The sequence below is a fragment of the Ammospiza nelsoni genome, chromosome 4, assembly GCF_027579445.1.
Source record: "Ammospiza nelsoni isolate bAmmNel1 chromosome 4, bAmmNel1.pri, whole genome shotgun sequence".
Classification (NCBI taxonomy): Eukaryota; Metazoa; Chordata; class Aves; order Passeriformes; family Passerellidae; genus Ammospiza; species Ammospiza nelsoni.
In genome coordinates, this window is record NC_080636.1 from 20,483,478 (window position 1) to 20,502,643 (window position 19,166).

Genomic DNA, 19,166 nt, shown 5'->3' on the forward strand with positions numbered 1-19,166 from the left:
AAATAAGGTTAAATCAGGTTCTCACCTCCTATAATTGAAATCTACAGCTGATAATGGAAGAAAAATGCTGCCATTTTATACACAGTATAAATTTATATCATTTTTAAACATAAGAATTGGAGTAGTTTTCTAAATGATTGTGTGAAAATAAGGGTGCATATCATACCAAAAGCATTTTATTCCTGATGTGTATATTTTAAAACATTGACAATAATAATAGCAGGTTCTTTAATTAGAAGTGGGGTCCTTTCTATTAAGAACCCCTGTATGTTCAGAGATCTGAAGGCTCTACTACAGATCTTAGTTTTCACATTCCAGTTTGGGGGTTTAATGATTGTTATTTGTGGGGAGGCGTGGATATCAGAGCATGAGAACTCAGATTTCTTACTGGTATGCCAGAAGAAAAAGCATTTGTTACTGGCAGAGCTGTTGGAGCCTGAATTATGATTCAGTCTGAAGTACAGAGATATTTCTCCCTCGCTTATCCAAAATCCCTTGTGAGTGTAAGAGCCTTGGCAGGTTCTTACCTGAGAAACAAATGATTCTCAGAGGAGTGGAGTAAGTGATTCCCTTGCACAGTGGTGCCTCTTTCTGTATTTGCCATCCCTGGTCATGATCCAACCCTGTTTTGCTGGACTTTTTTTTTATTTGTATATTTTGTCTGGATCATACAGGCACCTAAATGGCTATATTGAACATAATCACAGACAAACTCTTTTTTTCAGTTCTTTGAGATTAGTAATGAAAAGTGCTATTTAGGCAATTATTGAGTAAGATGGTGCTGAAAGGCAGAGTACAATACCACTATGTCTGGAAATATTATCCTAATATTTAAAAGCAATAAATTAATTCTGTTTACCACAGTGGGAATGAATCATCTGGATCAGGCATTCTTTTCTGACATCAAAATATGACAATATATATAGAATACGGGAATTGTTTTCAAAATTACATTTTTATTTTCACTGTGGAAAGTTACTTTTGTGCTCATTTTTTCCCATTGCTAAACCAAATTAATGACTTTTAGGCCTGATAATTGCTGTCATTGTTCCTTCATACACAGCAACATGTGTGTGTAGGAACAAATGCATTATAGCTCTTGTCATCTGAACATTAAAATCGAGGTAACAAGTCCTACACATTCTCAGACATATGGGTAAGGCTTCATTTGAGTTAGACAAAATCCAGTTATTTCACAAGGAAAGCATCAAGCATAAATACTGAACTGCTGTGCCTTCAGAATGCTTGGCAGTGGCCCAGACCACTGAAATGCTGTGATCATGGCCCAGCCTGCTGACCAACAGTCATTGCTTCCTTAGAATTCCTCTCTGTTCCTGTTCTTTTGTTTCTTTTGGAAAATAGGCTGTTTACAGCAACATGTGATGAAATTTAAGACTAAAATTTTGCTTTCTGATACATCTCAGTGGGAAGAGCAGTGTGTTAAGTAGGACCTGTATGCACACAGGCAAAATCCACACTTTTTTTCTATATTATCTTCAATTCTATTTTGTCAAATAACCTGGTGCAGTAACATGTATCCTTAAGATATTTTGAGATACTTACAATATGTAATTTTGTCTTCTATTTTCTCACTGTTTGTACTGTATTTTCATTTCTCCTGTCAGCTGTTCTGAGTAACTGTGGTTTTGAAAGCTTGACCTAAATGTTCTCTTCTACATTACTGCAGTGTAACTTCTGTACGAGCCTATCACCATGCATTATGCCACAACTGATGGAGGCACAAAAAAATAATTATTTTCTGTATTTATAGGATTCTCCATGGTGAAGATGGTCAGCCATAGAGAACTTATTGCACTCATAGTGCAACAGCTTAACAAGTTTAACCCTGAAAATCAGAGCTTGGAGGATTTCCTGAATGAATCAGCTGTGATTCAGGTATATTAAGTTTTGGTTGATCTTATACAGTTTACTTTGTTACTGTGTGATTTTAAATGCAAAGGTATCTGTTTACTAACATGTTGTTGTAACTTTTATTGATTCCCCTACAGTGACATTTTTTGTTCATGAGTAAAGTCCAGATTTCTTATGGTTATCACCAGAAAACAAGGCAGTAAAGATCAGAGGGGTTGAAAAACTGCTTGGATAGCAACAAGAGGAAGGAAAAAAAAAACAACAACCTTCTAAAATTGATGAGATAGTCATAGGGAAGACTTCTGTTCCACTTCTGACAAAGCTGTTTTGAGGATTCTTGTTCTTTTCTTCCTTCAACGCAGAAGTTTCTGACAGCACCACCCATTTGTATGTACAAATGCAGTTCAGAAGCTGAGTCACAGGATCAGGTATTCTTGCTTTGAGGACATAAGTGCCCACCAGAACAGTGTGATAGAAGGACAGTGACAATAAATCAGCCAGCAGATTCTAATTTAATACTGCAAGTAACCAGAGCATGATTTTCCCATTTGTGTCTGTTCTGGCTGAAGCAGTTTCCATCCCTTCCTGACCACAGTGTGTCACCTCTTTGTCCTCAGTGTCACCCTGACTTGTGCTGAGGCAGCTGGTGGAGTCAATCAGCTTTAGCAAACCACCAAGGGAAGCCAGTAATGTTGTTTAGACTGCTATTGTGTGTGTGTGCCATTGTTATCAAGTGGCATTGTTGGAGCCCTGATTCCACACTGCCATGTGGCTCCAGTGCTCATTTCCCCTTCTGACAATAAGGGATAAACCACTGCTGTTCCAGTCTGACAGTCTTTTGCATGGATTTTGCATAAATACAATGACTAAAAGAATATAAAACCGTGGAGGTGTGATAAGAAAGCTGGGGCTGAGCAGTGGCTTCACACTCATTCCTTGGGTGCTTGCCTTCTCCAGCAGTTGCCACTCAGGCCCCTTCTTTCCTGCCCTCCTGCCTTGTAGTCCTGGCATAACTCTTTGTGATTCATATTCTGAATTACATCAGGGAACCGATCCAGTTTCAAAATAATCATTTTTCACTGGGCAGAGAGCAAGTAAATCCAGTTACCACTGCTGCCAAAATAAATGCTTATAAAAATGAATCTTAAGATCATTGTTCTTCTCAGCCCAGGAAAACTAGTAAAAAGACAAAACTCCAGTAACTCCATTAGAGAAATATGAATCTAAAGTTTCATAATAAACCCTTTCAGAAGGGGAAGGACAAGGAGGATAGCTGAGGCCAGAGGTAAGGCCAAAATCTTTCTCTGGGCTAGTTTTTGGTCACCTACTACACAGGATTTATCAAAGAAAGTAAAAAGACCTGTGTTTGTATAAAATTCAGCTTTGTTTCAGTAGCAAATGGGTGATTCAAATTCATCATTAAAAACTTACTTCTTTCTTTTCTGTTTCATAAGAGGCATATGATCCTAAAAATATTGTAGGATTTTTTGTACACATGATTTTCAGGCTTGGTAACTTACCAATTAGCCAATATTAACTAACCCATGCAGAAACTTCCTTCAGTTTGTATCCTGATTTACAGCCTGGCTCTAAACCACAGACTAGATTCATACCTGTCTGTTTCATGCCAGCAGCATAACAAATAGCAAAGCTCAAGTTGTCTACTGACCAAAAAAATCAGGAGAGTCAGATTCCAAGAGATCAAATCTAAGTAATTACAAGACACAGCTCCATATTTATTTATTTGCTGACCTAGATGTGCAGTATATCACACTCGACTCCTCTACAAGTCTTCTGTTCTTCTAAATACTTTTAGTAGTTTTCCATCCCCTCAGTGTGCATTCAGATGTTAACACTGTAGGTTTCATTCATGGTGTATATCTTTATTGTACTTGGATGGCTTAGAGTCTTTATGTCTTCTAATGTGATATCTCAGGTGTTTAGTTCTTTGATAACTTGTTGATGGTCTCTATAACATATCCTCCTTAGCCTATTGTTCACCTGTCTGGGGATGTTCCTGGTGAAACCAACAATTTTGGGCTAGATTATTTCTCTCAAAATAAAAACACAGTACACCCAAGTCATTCCAGAACAGGTTCAAGGAGTTCAGCACCCCACTGGCAGGGGCTGCAGGAGCCACTGTGATGCCAGTCTTGTCAAGTGCCAGATGCTCAAAATAAGAACCTCTGACAGCCACACATTGTCACCTGAATTGCCAGGGGCCAAGGACACTTTGCAGAGCAAAACCTCTGTCAGAATAAAGTAGATTTTAAGAGCAATATAAGTATATGTAGGAACTGATTGAAATGAAACAAAATTACTCCTTTGGAAATCTAATAAAGGAATGAAGAGATGGGCATCCTTGGCTGATCAGAAATGGGGAAGACAGCAGTAAAGAGTAAGAAATGAAATGAAATGCAGAATGGAACTGAGTTGTGAAGCATCTTGACAGGCAGCTTTAGTTTTATGTGCTAGAATCAACTGTGAGATGGTAGGTGGAGTAAGTGGGTCAAATCAATGGACTGGCAGGATGAACTTAACAGTAGCATTCCAGATGGTTGGTTTACTGAGATGGGGTTGGTTAAACCCACAACAGAGACACTTATTTCAATAAAATAGAAAATTCTGAGACACTAACTTAGATTTTTAGCTAGGAAGTGATAGGAAAATACTATTTGAAATATACTGTTCAAAAAGAGCGAAGAAGATGTGCACATGAACTGGTGATGATGTCCTGGGGAGTAATCTGCATGAAAAATGACCTCTGGAGTTATGGGTTTGACTGACAGGCGGGGTGGCAATAGCACCAATAACTGAGGAAAGAAGTAGCATAAGAGTGCTGAAGCTTTGTACTGTTGAAATTAAACTGACAACAATGAGAAGGAAATGTCACAGAGAAGAGGCAGCATCCTAGGCTGAAGTTTAGAGTTCTTATTTGTGTACAAGATAAATGGGAATATGTTGTGAAAGGAAGTTGGATGCAGTGCTACAGGAGGGAGTCTGGAAGGCACAATCTGTCTTGATCCAAATATCCCTGTCAGCCATTTACCAACAGCATGAGACCATTCTTGTGGGAATCCTTGCAAATTAAAGCCATAAAAATAGCTGGTGAACTGAGGCACAGGAAAACAAGTGAAAGTGGGCAAACAATTATATTTTAAAGTGAAGGACTTTACAATATGAATGTATAAAAAAAGAAAGAGGCAAGAAATAAATTGTGTTGAAGCCATCAGGTTGAAAATACACTTGCTTTGCAAATGATAGTAAGAAGGAATTCATAGATTTCCATATTGTATCTTTCACTAAGCATACAGTCAGTCATTGTTGAATATTCTGATCAAAATCCATTGGGTTTCTTTCAGTTTCACTCTGCTGCTCCAAAGGTGACAATAGTTCAGAGCACAGTCAATCTTCAGCAAGATTTTATTTTTAATTTCTAGATGCACCTTAGGTTATGTAAATAATTAAAACAAAAGTCAAAATACATGATTATGTGAAATAGTATATTTTGGTCTTTCATAAAAACTATGTAGAAATGTTTATATTTTCACAGTGCACAATGGCGCTTTACTGTAGAGGTTTGGAATACTCTGCTACCCAAATAGTGAGTGGATGGCAGAGAAGGATAAACTGAGTTCTGTTCTATGAACCATAATTTTTCTATCCCTGTCCTTTCTCTTGCCCTCAAGTTTACTTGCCCAGGTGTCTTTATTTAACCTGTCCCAGTTCCTTCTCTTCAAGTGGTTGGTTCCAGTGCTATTGTCCCTGTGCAGCAAGTCCTGCTCACCTCTTTGGTATTGTTCTGCTCACCTCAAATTCTTGCCCATTCAGTTCCAATCCCTACTGTACCTCAATCAAGTGAGAAATCTCTCCCTCTCTCTTTCCAAACTGAAGCCCACAAGAGGCAGATGCCACAGAAGATAGGTGAGACAGGATCTCATCTCTCAGTTTGGGCTCCCACACTGACCCAGCATGGCTTGTCCCAGGCTCACCCTGTATTGTAGTGAAAGCTCTGCTTGCCCTGGACTGGCCATGGTAAGGACACACAGAATCTTCAGGGGAGTTCACTGCTACAGTTTGAATTCACACAAAACACATGCAAATGGCTGTTTTTCACTTGGCAAAATTTTGTGCATGGATTTTCATAAGAAAACCAAAAGGCCAAAGTTTGTAAGGCACTGCTGACCTCTGTGTGCCACTTTGAAAATACATCTCCAGCTGCTTTTCTGCATTTGGTTTGAAACTACTCAATACTTCCAAATAATTAGGTAAAAACTTTAAGAAATGACAACTTCCTGTCCAAAATCAGCTATGTGTATGAGGCCATGTAAGCTGCTCTCAACTTGTTCCTCTCAAATAACATGGGAGGTTACCCATTAACTTCAGCAGAAGCAGAATCAACCTCTTGATTATTATCATTATTTTAACTTCTTAATGAATCTTTATAATTTTATTCAAATGCCTGTTCCATCTGAGCATATTCTCTCAGTGTAGGAAATGAGAAATCCCTTTGGAAAACACTTGGCTGTACACTCTGCTTCTGAGTATATCCTCAAGTTAGCAACATTACACTCTACATACCTTGGTGTACATGTGAAAAGCAGTTTTCTCAGGAAATTATATCATTAGATTCTGCTCTCCAGAGGTTTTTTCCTACCTGTATGTGGGATTTAGCTTTACCCAGCCCTTTTACAGCAGCCATGGCTGCACACCTAATCCCTGTGTGCTGCTTGAGAAAAGCACCCATCTTGCCCTGCATTTTTGTAATTGAGGTAGATCCAGAAGATACCACATCAAATAACCACTGTGATACATTTTTCACTCATTGCACTTTGCAGCCACTCAGTGTTTCAATATACAAATAGGAAATCAGAAAATTAGTGCTAAAAAAAAAGAAAGTGAGATTAAAGAAAGGTAAACTCTTACTGGGACAATAGTTCAGGTCTGTCTGAATCACTGCATGTATGAAGATAGAATGTTCTTTTGGTGTGATGGAAATGCAATAACAAATTGCTGAGTGCCAGGGAGCTGTCAGTGTTTAAAACCAAGGTGTCAGGAGAGAACATGATCTCCACAAGGCCACTTAGGAAGCAAGAAAGACACATCCAAATCTCAGTTCCTATCTTCCAACTCCCATTTCAGGCTTCGGTATAAAAGTGGAGTTAGGAAAACTCACTGATTATCATCCTTTTGTTTTAGAGAAAAAGAGAAAAAATATGGAAGGATTTTTAATTATTGAATAATGGGAGATTAATAACTAATTCCTCTAATTAGAATGTTACGATCAAAATCAGTCTAGAGGTGTTAAACTACATATATTTTATTTCTGCTACATGCAAACTTTACACCATAAAAGGATTTTCTGTTTATTGTTCTGTGAGTGATCAGACTTTATGTTCTTCCAAGAACTTTGAGTTGTAATTTAGTTATTTACAATCTTCATGTTTATTATACTGTAATTTACAATGTTTATTACATAATATTGGACTTGTTTTTCATTGCAAATATTTTCAATAAAACCACAGATTCATTAGCAATGTGATGGATGATTCCTAATTGCAGCAAACAAACCTTCGCCTTCAATCCCAAAGAATCATTCCCTCAAACCTCCTAAAAACAAATAAGACCAGTTAAATGCTTTTACTTCAATATTGTGACCTTGTTGCTATTAAAACAGAATTCAATTTGAATTATCCTGAATAACACATTAACTTAAAAAAATTCCTAAGTCTGTCTGAGATCTTTAAATTATTATATATTCACATTCAAATTTACATCTGTTCCTGTTGTTCTTCATTTGAATGGCCAGATTACTTCTCCTTGTTTATCCTTATAAATGCTTTTTAATGTTCCTTTTATCAGATTGATGCTGTCCAGATAATATTTACATTCCTGTGTACTAAACCCCCTTCTTTTTATTAAGCATTCTTCACTTAAATCTATCAAAAATGATCCATGTCCAAAGGTGATCTTTCATCCAGTGCATGTTGTACACAAGCATATAATTCCATCACACCTTTTATAGGACTGGACTGCATCTGTTCATTTTGAAAAAAGATTAAATTTTGTACCTAACTGAAGCATGCCAGGTATCGTTCTTCCTTGTGACTGTCAGAATCAAGCTTTGGCCATGATAACAAGAGACAGATTTTAACACAGGAGTTACCAGGCAATGAATGTGCCTTTCTCTATGCACATCACTTCATTTTCAGTGGGATTATCTGCTTCAATCAGAGCTGCAGGATCAGACCCATCACATTGACTTTCCTCCATACATCCCAGCTACAGAAGAGCTTATTTCTGTAAAACCAGAACCGCCACCCCAAATTCACTGTTCTGCTCCTTTTTCCCTCATGCTGATAGCAAGATATGTTTATGTGCTTCCCATTTCACAAGAACATGGTGTGATTTGGCACAACTCTCCACAGTTCTCATTTGTGCTGGTTCAGCTGTGTCTCACACATGCCCACTCAACTGATTTTGCTCAATTGGGAGTAAAATCCTCAAATATCAAAAGTCATAGATTTAAATATGACGATAATGTAATGCAAGAATGATAGATATGGTGCAATAAAAAATCCTCCTAAATTATAGAAGTCTAATTTGTATTTTTAGTTACTGACATAAATGCAGATTAGGATCTTTCTAAGGAAATGATGGAATTTGAGTTTTCTGCAGTGTTCTGGGATTTAATATTAAGTACAAGGGAAAATAAGGTTCCCTGTACCTCTTAATACAGCATTGGTCAGCATTGTCTGCTCCAGATGAAAAATACTAACTTGTGACTGCAACACAGATGGTGAATAGTAGAAGCAGGATATTTTCCTACTTAAATCCAAAGATCCCAGGAGTTTTTCCCACTGACTTCAGAGAGAAAGAATACTGGGTTCTGGTGACTGATTCAGACCCTGGTGACGTCAGTAGGAATATTTTCTTTCATTTTTACAGCTTTTTGATTAGACCCTTGGAGAGGACTAGCACTGATAACTGAAGCACTCTAAACTAATCAGGCTCTATCTGCAAAATGTGCACGTTCTTCCTAGAAGAAGACAAGTTCACTACATACTATTGCACAGTTCTCTCAGGAGGTGAAAGCTATTTTATCTTTTCATCAAATATTATCTTCTTTCTAAAATATTTGTTTCACCTAAATTATGTCCTTAGCCTGAGAAGTCTCAAACAGAGCATGGCTGATATTTTTTTCCTTTTTTCCCTCCAGAGAGAAGAGCTTTTCTTTCTCTCCTTTTCTGATCTCTCTGGCCCCTTCACACAGATTCCACTGTAACCAGCCTTATTATGATACACCCATGGTGGAAAAGCTTCCCTTTTGCAGATATTTCTTCATTTAATTCATGCTATTTTTTGTACTAACCCATGCTGGAAGTTGTTTATGTTCAAAGCCCTTCTTGCCCAGTCTCTTCTCTCCTTGAGGAAGCTTGACTGATTCCCAGCTACAGCTGTGTGCCAGAGAGCAGGAAAAACACATCTATGGAAGGTATTAGGGTCTTCCCAAAAGGGGGAAATAAAACCAATCAGCACATAATTAGACAAGAATCACATTTTCTTCCCAGCAACATTCAGGATAAATTCAGACAGAATTGGGGTTTTTTAACAACTTAAACAGTTAGTAATCAGACAGAGCTGGATTTTAATGCCATAGAGAAAATACTGTCAGATATTTGTATCTGTTCAAAATCTGTTTTGTCTTCTGATATTTTTAATATTCAATGAACAGAAAATGATCATTGCATGTGTTACTTTCAAACTTTTAAATTATCTGGCCTTCCTTATGTTGAAGGGCTCAGACATACTTGCAAATTTAGCTAACTGCTGGTTGTTTCAGAAAAATATGTGATTAAAGTGTACTTAAAAAGGTAAAAAGTTGCTCTAATGGACAGAATAAATGCTCACAAATTAGTGTTTATTAATTCTTGTTGGCACCAATGACTTAGTGTGTTGCTTGGAGCAGATCTCTTACCTGCTCCATGCCATAGTTCCTGCATGTTGAAAATTATATTAGCCAAAAGCAATCTCATTAAATACAATTAATGCTAGTGAAGTGTTTTGAAAACCTCATACAAAAGGTGCTATAAATATACAATCTGTCATACTGTACCATTTCAGGATCACTTGACCTTCTGTGAAATACATCTCACTGACATAAAGCTCAGCACAAAGCCCCACAGAAAAAATGCATTTAGGAATTAGTGCTAGAAATTACACCTACCCAACACATTACTTTCCCAAAGCCATTATTATTTCAGATATACAGATAAACTGTAAATGTCCTTGATGAAATTTGTAGAGGACACAATGCACTTTCTATTGAGTATTCTAACTGGTTAAAAGCACTGGCTCAGGTTTTCATTCACTAGATTATCTGCAGGGCTTAACCAACACCTGGCTCACCTTTGGGATTTCCTATCCAAGTCATCCTCCTGCCCAGTCTTGTTTAGTTGAGTAGTGATGAGATCACTTCCTTGAGTGACACAGCTGCAGGCTGCTCCACCAATCTCAATTTTTACATGTAGAAACAGAACATTTGGTACCTTCTGTGGCTGAAAGCAGATTCAGCTGATTATGTTTCATGCCAAGACATTTTGTCCTGTGGTCCGCAGTCAGTGCTGATGTTGTGGGGCACAGCTGTCCCCAGGTGCACTTCTGTCACCCTCTTGCTTGTCTCAAGACCATGTGGTGGTTATGTTCATTCTTGCTCAAGGTGTAAGCAGGAGTAAGAACTGTGTTCATCCTAACACTTCTGACTGAATTGTTAACTCAGAGCAGCAAAGCAGAGTAAATGCAGACAGGCAATTGCATTTTTATGCTGCACTCTCCACTGTATGGGAGATGAGTTGGGCACAAGTGGTGTCCTGTTGTTACCTGTTTGTCTACTTTTGGCCACCTCTGCAAAGTGTATTTGAAAAGCAAATACAAAGTGTATTTGAAAAGGTTTGCCATAGCACTTCATATCAAATCACACAGAACATGAATGCAGAGATTCTGATCTAATAAAGATCTTGAAAACAACTGAAATTTTAGCTTCTAGCAGAGATAGTTGAGAGACTTTCTGTTGAGCGTGTCTTCAACAGGCTTGACCAGTTTTATGATTTTCTGTTTATTAACAGAGCTACTATTTTCTGCAGTTTCTTCATAAATAACACCATTTGCTCAAGGGAGCAATTGTTTTAGATTCAAAATGTCACAATCCTGCTTTCAGTGGAACTACATCCTCTCTGACTTTGCCATTTAGTTATTTAGGTTTGCTTTTGCCTTTTTTAGTAAATTCCTAAGAGATCTTATATGAAATATTCTTAGAGATATCATATAAAATATTATATATATATATATCTATGTATGTATATATATGTATTTCATCATTTAGTAGGGGCTTAGATTTATCAGTTTTCTTTGTTACCTAAATCTTCATCCGTGAAAGGTGTATTTGGAAAAAACTGTTTGCCTCACAAGAATCCTCAGTGCTTAGCAAGATGAAGTCCATACTTTCCTTTTTTTTTCTTTTTTTTTCATATTTTAAGATTTTTTTCAGTCTCTTTCCTATTTTTTCCTGGCGATGATGCACAAATTAAAAGGAATTAAATATGAAATCTGGGTTTTGAACAGGAGTAGTGAAAAAAAATTAGGCTGTCTCTGAATGACAACCTGAGAAAACACACTTTGAATTCTTCTGTATATTTTTTTACATTTAAATACTAGAATGGTAATTTTAAAGTTTTGCTTTATATTTGCTTGATCTCAAAGCCCTGTACAGTGGAAAACTCACAGACTTCCATCCAACAGCCTCTAATAACACCCATAAAGTAGAAATTAATCACATTAGGGAAATAAAGCAATCAAGAGGTAGCAGACAGCCTACCAGGCAAGGTGAACATCACATCTGATACATTATTGCAGTTCTGTTGTTCCCATACCTCTGAGCCCTGGGAGAGATGACACATCAAACATGGACTATACATTTTCAGAAGATGCCCCTAACCTTTTTTCTTGGCTTCTTATCTAACCTCCTTCAATCAAAGGATCATTATTGTTTGTCATTTTGTCATAGCTCAGCTGGCCATTTTCAATTCATGTAATAACAAACTGCTCTGGGCCTCAGATTTTATTGCAGTGTTTAAAGGTGGCTCATCCTAGAAGTTTCTCTCATATAGTAGCACATATTGCATGGGTTATTTATTGTGATTGAAACTCTCTGTAAAGTTGAGGAGCATTCAGGCTTTTTAAAGGGTTAATGGGGTAGGATCCAGAAGGAAGAGACCATCCCACTCTCCTGTTCTCTTGGGATACTGCATGAACATTACAAGTGACAAGGAGCATTAGCTGGGTAAGAAACAGTCTGCATTAAAAAGAATCCTGACACTCACTGGTTTAGCTTAAATCAGTCATGTTCTCCAAAGTTGGGTTTCAGTAGCAGTTGAGTCTTTTCCATAATCTCTGTCCAGCTTCTCTCCTCAGTTTAGTCTCCCTAAGTAGTACAGACTTCATCCACAAAGAAGAGGTTTCCTGAGGGAAAACAAAATCTTACTGAAACTTTCTCATACTGTTGGCTAAGTTAATCAGTGCTCATACCTCAGAGACTTCAGATTTTCTTTGCATCAACTGCTGACATTCACACGTGAAGGTCATTTAACTCAATGCTTATGTCAGCAGGTAAAATGAGTACTTAACATTGAAGAAAGTTACATTTTACTTAACAAGGGCCGTTAGTTTGCTGGGACTGCCCTTATTTGATAGCATTAGAAGGGCAGTAGCCCTACCAAAGGCACTGCTGTTCATTGTTCATGTTTTGCAGTTACTTCAAAATAATTGTACTTTTTGCACACAACTATTTTCTTTCCAGAACACATTAATCATTATTAAATTTGTATCTTTATAGACTCTTAATGTGACAGAAGAAAAATTTGTATTGGATACACTAGCAGGATGCACAGAATACAAATCCATATTGGATGTGGTGGTGAATGCCTTTTATGTTCAGGATGGGAGATACTGCCCCATTTCTGAGCGTAATCTCTATATAGGTAAGTTGTCTCTACAATACGAAATGTGTTTACCACAAAATTTCAAAAAATATAATTTTACTAGTGTAGGTCTTGGTGTTACGTTACATTGGAAGCACTGTCATTGTGTTTAGTGCAGTGTGAAGTACAGGACCTTTTCTAATGCCCTAATGAATGTGAAGTCCAAAACCTGAAATTGTTATTTAGTCTGAAATCTTACAGATGTTAACTGGAATTTTACCTAAGAAGGGTAAGATGCAGTTGGAAAATAGGATCAGTGGCTGCAAGAAGCATCTTGGACATTTAGCCGTCCTTCAATGATTTCCCTTTATTCTCTTCTATGCAACCCAGTACCTCTGCCATTCAGATACAGAAATGTGTAACAAATCTCTGTGTGCTGAGGATCAAAGCACATGTCACAGTTTCAGACACAATTGTCTCTATCCATGTGTGGGTTTCTTCATTACTGACCATCACAATGACGTAAGTAACTTAAGATACTGCCATCTATCTCCAGGAGTGAGGTCAGTTATTTTCATTTAATTAGTTACTTGGGCAGAATCAGTTCTGATACAACTATATCTGATAGTATCCACCCAGTTAATTAGGGTAGTTACTACTCCCAAATTTATTTCAGGTATTGAGAATTACATGAAAAATTAATTTTAAAAATATTTTCTGCTATTTATTTGATACACACATGCTGAGGTTGATCTGTTAAGTCTCTAACTAAGTTGGAATTCCAAATACCTCTGTCACTGGTTCTCTAATTCAGATAAGTTCTGAATCTTTGTGGGTATGTTTAAAAGTCAATTTAATTCAAAGTGGTTGAAAAATACAAAGAAACTTATCTAATATAAATATATCAACATTTTATGTTTTTAAAGCTAATAAATTTTTATTACAATTCTGGTCTCTTCTGTCACAATCTGTAAAAATACAGAAATCTAAATCAAACAACAAACAAAAGGGAGCCAGAACTGTCAAGGATGAAATTATTAGTGTATGGAGTTTATTCTGAATGGTAATGCTTGATTGTCTCCATTTCTCCAGAGCCATGTTTTTCATTGTCTGGGGCACATAAATTATACCTTTAAGCTGAGTGATGGTATAATTGGATTGTCAGGACTGGTCCACTCAAAAGCTTCCATTAATCATAGGCAGAGGGTAGGAACAGAAAATTTTCCTTTATCAACAAGTTGAGAGTCTAAGGTCATTGGCTTACATTTTTTTAAGCTGCTTGTGATTCCCTTTGCCAAGCTGCATTGACACTTAAATGATCAAAGCTGCTTATAAAGGCTGTTGCTATGTGTGAGCAGATTTGAATTTAATAAAGCTTGTAGGAGATAAATGTATATTCTGCTAAGACTGATTAAATACATGGCTGAACTAAAGCACATGAGATTGAAGCCTAAAGATACACTGAGCTGGCTGCAGCACATTGGCCAGAATTTCCTGATTTTACATCACAGTTTGGTGGAAGCTAAAACACTGCACTGTAAGTGAAACCTGATTGATCAAAGTGAGTGGGGACAAATGAAAGCTGATACAGGAGCCCATGAACTTTACAGGTCTACTAAAATTTCACAGCACTGACTGTGCCTCTTCCTGTATCATAGAATAGAATCATAAATCATTTAGGCTGGAAAAGACCTCTAAGATCATTGAACTGTGTTCTTGCCATAGAGGGTGCAAGATTCAGGTTTGAAATGTCACAATTTAAAAACTTGATTTTATTCCAATTCAGAAGAAAAACAAAGGTTACGACATTTTAGGAAACATGGTCGCTTGTAAAAAAAAGCAAAGTAAATACTAGAACTATTACATTTTATGTTTGATTTTTTGTTATCTATAAAATGTTGTTATGTATAATAAAGTATGAATTTATAACAGAAGAGTAAGAGCTGTCCTCTCTGAAAACATTAAAACCAGAGTATGCTAAAAAATTCACTGTCAAAACTGTTAAAAATTAAGGTAAGGTAACATAAATCACAGAGTACGTTGAGTAAAGGGTTATTAGGTATAGTATAGGTTTATTACAATTGAGTATAGGTTTATTACAATTGAGTATAGGTTTATTTAGTATATTGAGTATAGGTTTATTAGAATTGTCTGCTGTATTTTAAATGTATGTATCTTTTGATAGTTATCTGTTATCTAGCTACTTTTCAACTAGAAGAGATTGGTCTTCAGCACTTCAGCAGAATTGTGAAATCCTTGGACACAGCAAAAATGCAACAGGTACAAAACATTTAAAAAAATAATTAGCTGTTCATTGTCTTTGACTAATCAGACCACTTTTCTCAACTTTGAGAATAAATTAAATTGAGAAATTACTGTTATTTTCTGTTAAAATTCAGAAATTAAATTAGTATTTTTTACCAAAAACCCCTTCAATTTCTTTACTTACAGGGAGATTCTTATATTCAGTCAAAGATCAATTTAAATGTATTTTATATAATCTGAGAAGGTCAAATAATCATATAATTTACAGTTTATGTAATTTACAATTGTGCTAAGTTGCACACTCACTCTTGCCTCTGCTCACATTATTTCTTTGACATTATTTCTTTGCCTCTGCTCACATTATTTCTTTGATTATTTCTTTCTTTTCTCTGCTCACATTATTTCTTTTCCTTTCTTCATTATTTCTCTTCTCACATTATTTCTTTAAAATCAAGTTTTTAAATTGTGAAACTTTAGAGAGGAGATGTTTTTCCATATGCAATGAATCTGTTGAAACTTGCAGTTCCTGATGTTTAGTGTTCTTCTTTCCCTTGAACAATCCACTACCACTTTCATTATCAAGCCTATTGTGCTTCCATCACTTTTTCTCCTTCCTAAAAAATACTGGCTGGCTTGGAGCTATGCATGTACCAACTGCCCCAGTACAACATGCAACTGACCAAACCACTGCTGCCAAATAAAAAGTGGGACAACAAAATTCTGCTTCCCTGTCCTTTTCTGAAGTAATGAATTTGGGGTTTCCTCCACTATTTTTTGCTATTTTTTATTGTAACTGTAGAAACACAATTATCTTCTGCTTCTCTTTCAAAATCAAAGTGCTAATTATCTTAAAAGCTAAGTTGTACAGAGGAGCAGAAGGATAAATTGAGCAGCAGTGCTTTCTCATAAGCCCTGTTTTCTCAGGAAAATGGGCTAAAAATTAAATCACCAGTGACACAGCATTTGTAACCTTTGATTATCTAGATGTTTCAAAGCATAGCCTAAACATGCTGTTTGAATAACAAAGATGGAATTAAAGAGATAGGCAAATATTAATTATTAATACTCAAAAGGCTAAGGTTTATCCTCATAGTGATTACTTTGAATGTTCATGTGGATGCCAGTGTCTCTTGAATGATTAGAGTTGTTTTGCAATAGGGACAGAGTAGGTTAAATTGTCTGGTTTTAGATGGATTTACTATGGAATGCTTATTATTAATTCCATTCAGAGACAAAAATTAAATATTTCATTAACAGTTAAAAAGAACAGAGGAGTGGCTGGAAGAATTATCATAATCTGGTAGACAGACAAATCACTCTGTCTAAAATGCTCTCCCAGGCCCTTCTTTGGTAAACATCTTAGCCAGGAGCTACTGGATTGGATGCATCTTGAGCTCATTCAGCTAGCACCACAATTTTCCCACATCATGCCAATCACCTCTTGTTGATTCCATTCATCTAGCTTTATGTGGCTTAAGCATCAGTGCCCTGATGTTCTGGTTTAGATAATGCCTCTTTCCTTGTCTGGAATAACTAGTTTCTGATAGGGAAGTGCTGCATATTCCAATGTTGCACACCTGCTATCACTGTAGCAGGTGTGACTTGGTTTGCTTAAGTATCTTACCAGATCCTCATCACCATGGCACCTAGATTTCCTTTTTTCTGGTATTAGAACAGTTTCTTTGTCTCCAAAGTGATGCTAGATTAAATTAATGCACCTGCAGCAGAGGGTTTAGAAGCAGCATTTTGTCCCCCCAGCAACAGAGACAAAAGAGCAGAAGGCAGATCTGCAGCCTTAGCAACAAAAGTTATCAGAAATTTGGGAGCCTCCTTCAAGATGCTGACCTCTAGATTCTGCCTGATGACTATTGTGTCTGAGTTCAGTTAGGACACTGAAAAAATATTCACATATATTTATGTAGGACAGATTTACTTCAATTAAAAGTAAATTTAGCACATCACAGGATGAGTGGAATTTTCTTCATCATGCAGATAAACCTCACTCAGATGAATAGTCTTCAGGTGCATGATGTCAACCTACGGGAGATTTAAGACCTTTCTCTTAAAGACCTCTATGATGGAATCCATTCAACTCAAAGTCAAAATAGTGTTTCCCTGTGTTTGATGAATGTTCAAATATTTTCATTTAGGCAGAATAACAATGCTACTTCACTTACACATGTTCATCTGCTTGAACAGCAAATCACAAGGTCTCGTTCTGTAATATTAAGAATATATGCAAAACTTTTTTATGGTATTACAGAACCATGGGATAAAACCCATTCTCGTAACTTTAGTGTGATTATCCTTTTAAGAAATTATCCATGCATTGCTGGTTCAAATCTATTTTTGTATTCTCTTATTCTACATGCTATTCTTCTACATTTATTTTAAAATTTAAGGGTATGTGTCTTAGAGAAAATACACTATTGAAATAAAAAGTTGAAATAAACAGCTTTGTAATTTCTGAATTGTCTTGTAAAAATTACAAAATACAGAATGTTTTCTTTCTAGTAGTTAAGAAACTTTTTTTTCTGCTTCATGTTCTCATTGCTTCCAAAAGCAGCTCTGCAGAACTTCTGAGATAATCAAAGGAATATCACTACATAAGAACTGGGCACAGTAATAGAATTTAAGATGAGGTAGGAATAGCAAGACATGATCAGCCTCATGGTGGATGGTGGGTAAAACCTGTCCAAGTTGGATCAATAATGTTTTCAGTCAGTGGTTGATCTGTGTGGAGAAACAGAACATGATGTTTCCTGCAGTTAATTCCTTAATTCAAGATTCAAAATCTTATATTGTGAATGTAAGCAGTTCAGCTTTGCAAATGCCTACATGGACGTTAAGATAATACCAGATGAGGACACTTCCCATTTTTTATTTGTTTTCTAGAAATCTGTATGATCCCACTGTGTAAAAGTGTGTTAAGAATAACAAGTTCAAATTGTCAAAAGTAAGGTATTAATTCAGCCCACCTGTAAAAGTGCATTACAAAACAGTCTTTAATTAGACACATTTGTGTTACTACAGCCAGAGTATACATTAAAATATAAACATGGGTACAATTCATTGCTGGTGTAATTCCATCACTTCCAGAAGGGAAATGGTTCTTCATTACCATGCTATCTAAGTAGTGAAAATTTTGCAATGTTCAAGACAGAGGAGTAAGCAGAATAATGCTGTTACCAAATGACTACAAGTGACTTTGCTAAGGAGACAGAGCCTGGTGACATCCAAACAGAAATCTGAGAGAAGCCCCATTCTGTTGCTTTAAAAGCAATGACTGCTGATACTGGGTTTTCCACCTGTGTCACGTATGGCCAAAGACAAAACAGAAATATTAGGGATTTTTCCTAGCAATTCAGTTCACAAAATAGAAAAGTTTCTTTTGTCTTATCACCATCAGTGATAGGGATTATCCATACTAAGATTGTGGGTTCAGGCCCACTTTGGTCAGAAATGATGTCCAGTCATCCTACATTGCCATTTGCAATCCCTGCAGTGCCTGGATGACCATTCCAGGGCTGTGTTCCAAGAATTCTCTAGTATGATGCATATTGTGGCATATCCTTACTGTAGTATTTCTCTGGGGACTGTGACTAAGACAGTACAAAAATATACATCACAGTGTTGATATCTGATTACACAGTTAGATATCAACATTCTCTCTACCTCAGGAGTACATAATAGCATTTATCAATCACATAATTACCTAATTGTTTTAATTTATGGGGAAGTGCTAGTAATCAGTACAGGACTGGAGCTGCTGTAGGAAGTCTCAAACTGTAACAGCCTGCTGTTAAATACAGCACTAGAAATCACTGGGTGCCTTTATTATAGTTTCATCTGCCTTGAAGAATTAGTTGAGTTGCTTTGTGAAAGATAGTTACAGCTATTATGACAGAGAGTCAGTGAGAGCTGAAACAGCAATTCAGAGGTGTGGTTTCACATGGCTCTGTAGTGGACAACTGACTGAAGCCTTTGAGGATGGACTGGGCTGTAGAAGAGGACACAGAGAGGGAGGAGTTCAGCTAAATGGAAGCTAGTGGA

At 36.7% G+C, this 19,166-nt stretch overlaps 1 protein-coding gene across 1 annotated transcript in view; it reads left to right on the forward strand.

Annotated features, from left to right (window-relative positions):
* The first annotated feature begins 1,777 nt into the window (after positions 1 to 1,777).
* CFAP99 (cilia and flagella associated protein 99) overlaps positions 1,778 to 19,166 on the forward strand; it is a 50,308-nt gene continuing 32,919 nt past the window's right edge. Inside the window, exons 1-3 of the mRNA XM_059470704.1 lie at positions 1,778 to 1,896; positions 12,764 to 12,908; positions 15,034 to 15,128. Of these exons, the coding sequence (XP_059326687.1) occupies positions 1,780 to 1,896; positions 12,764 to 12,908; positions 15,034 to 15,128 (357 nt within the window). The 5' untranslated portion in view covers positions 1,778 to 1,779. The remainder of the gene's footprint in view (positions 1,897 to 12,763; positions 12,909 to 15,033; positions 15,129 to 19,166) is intronic.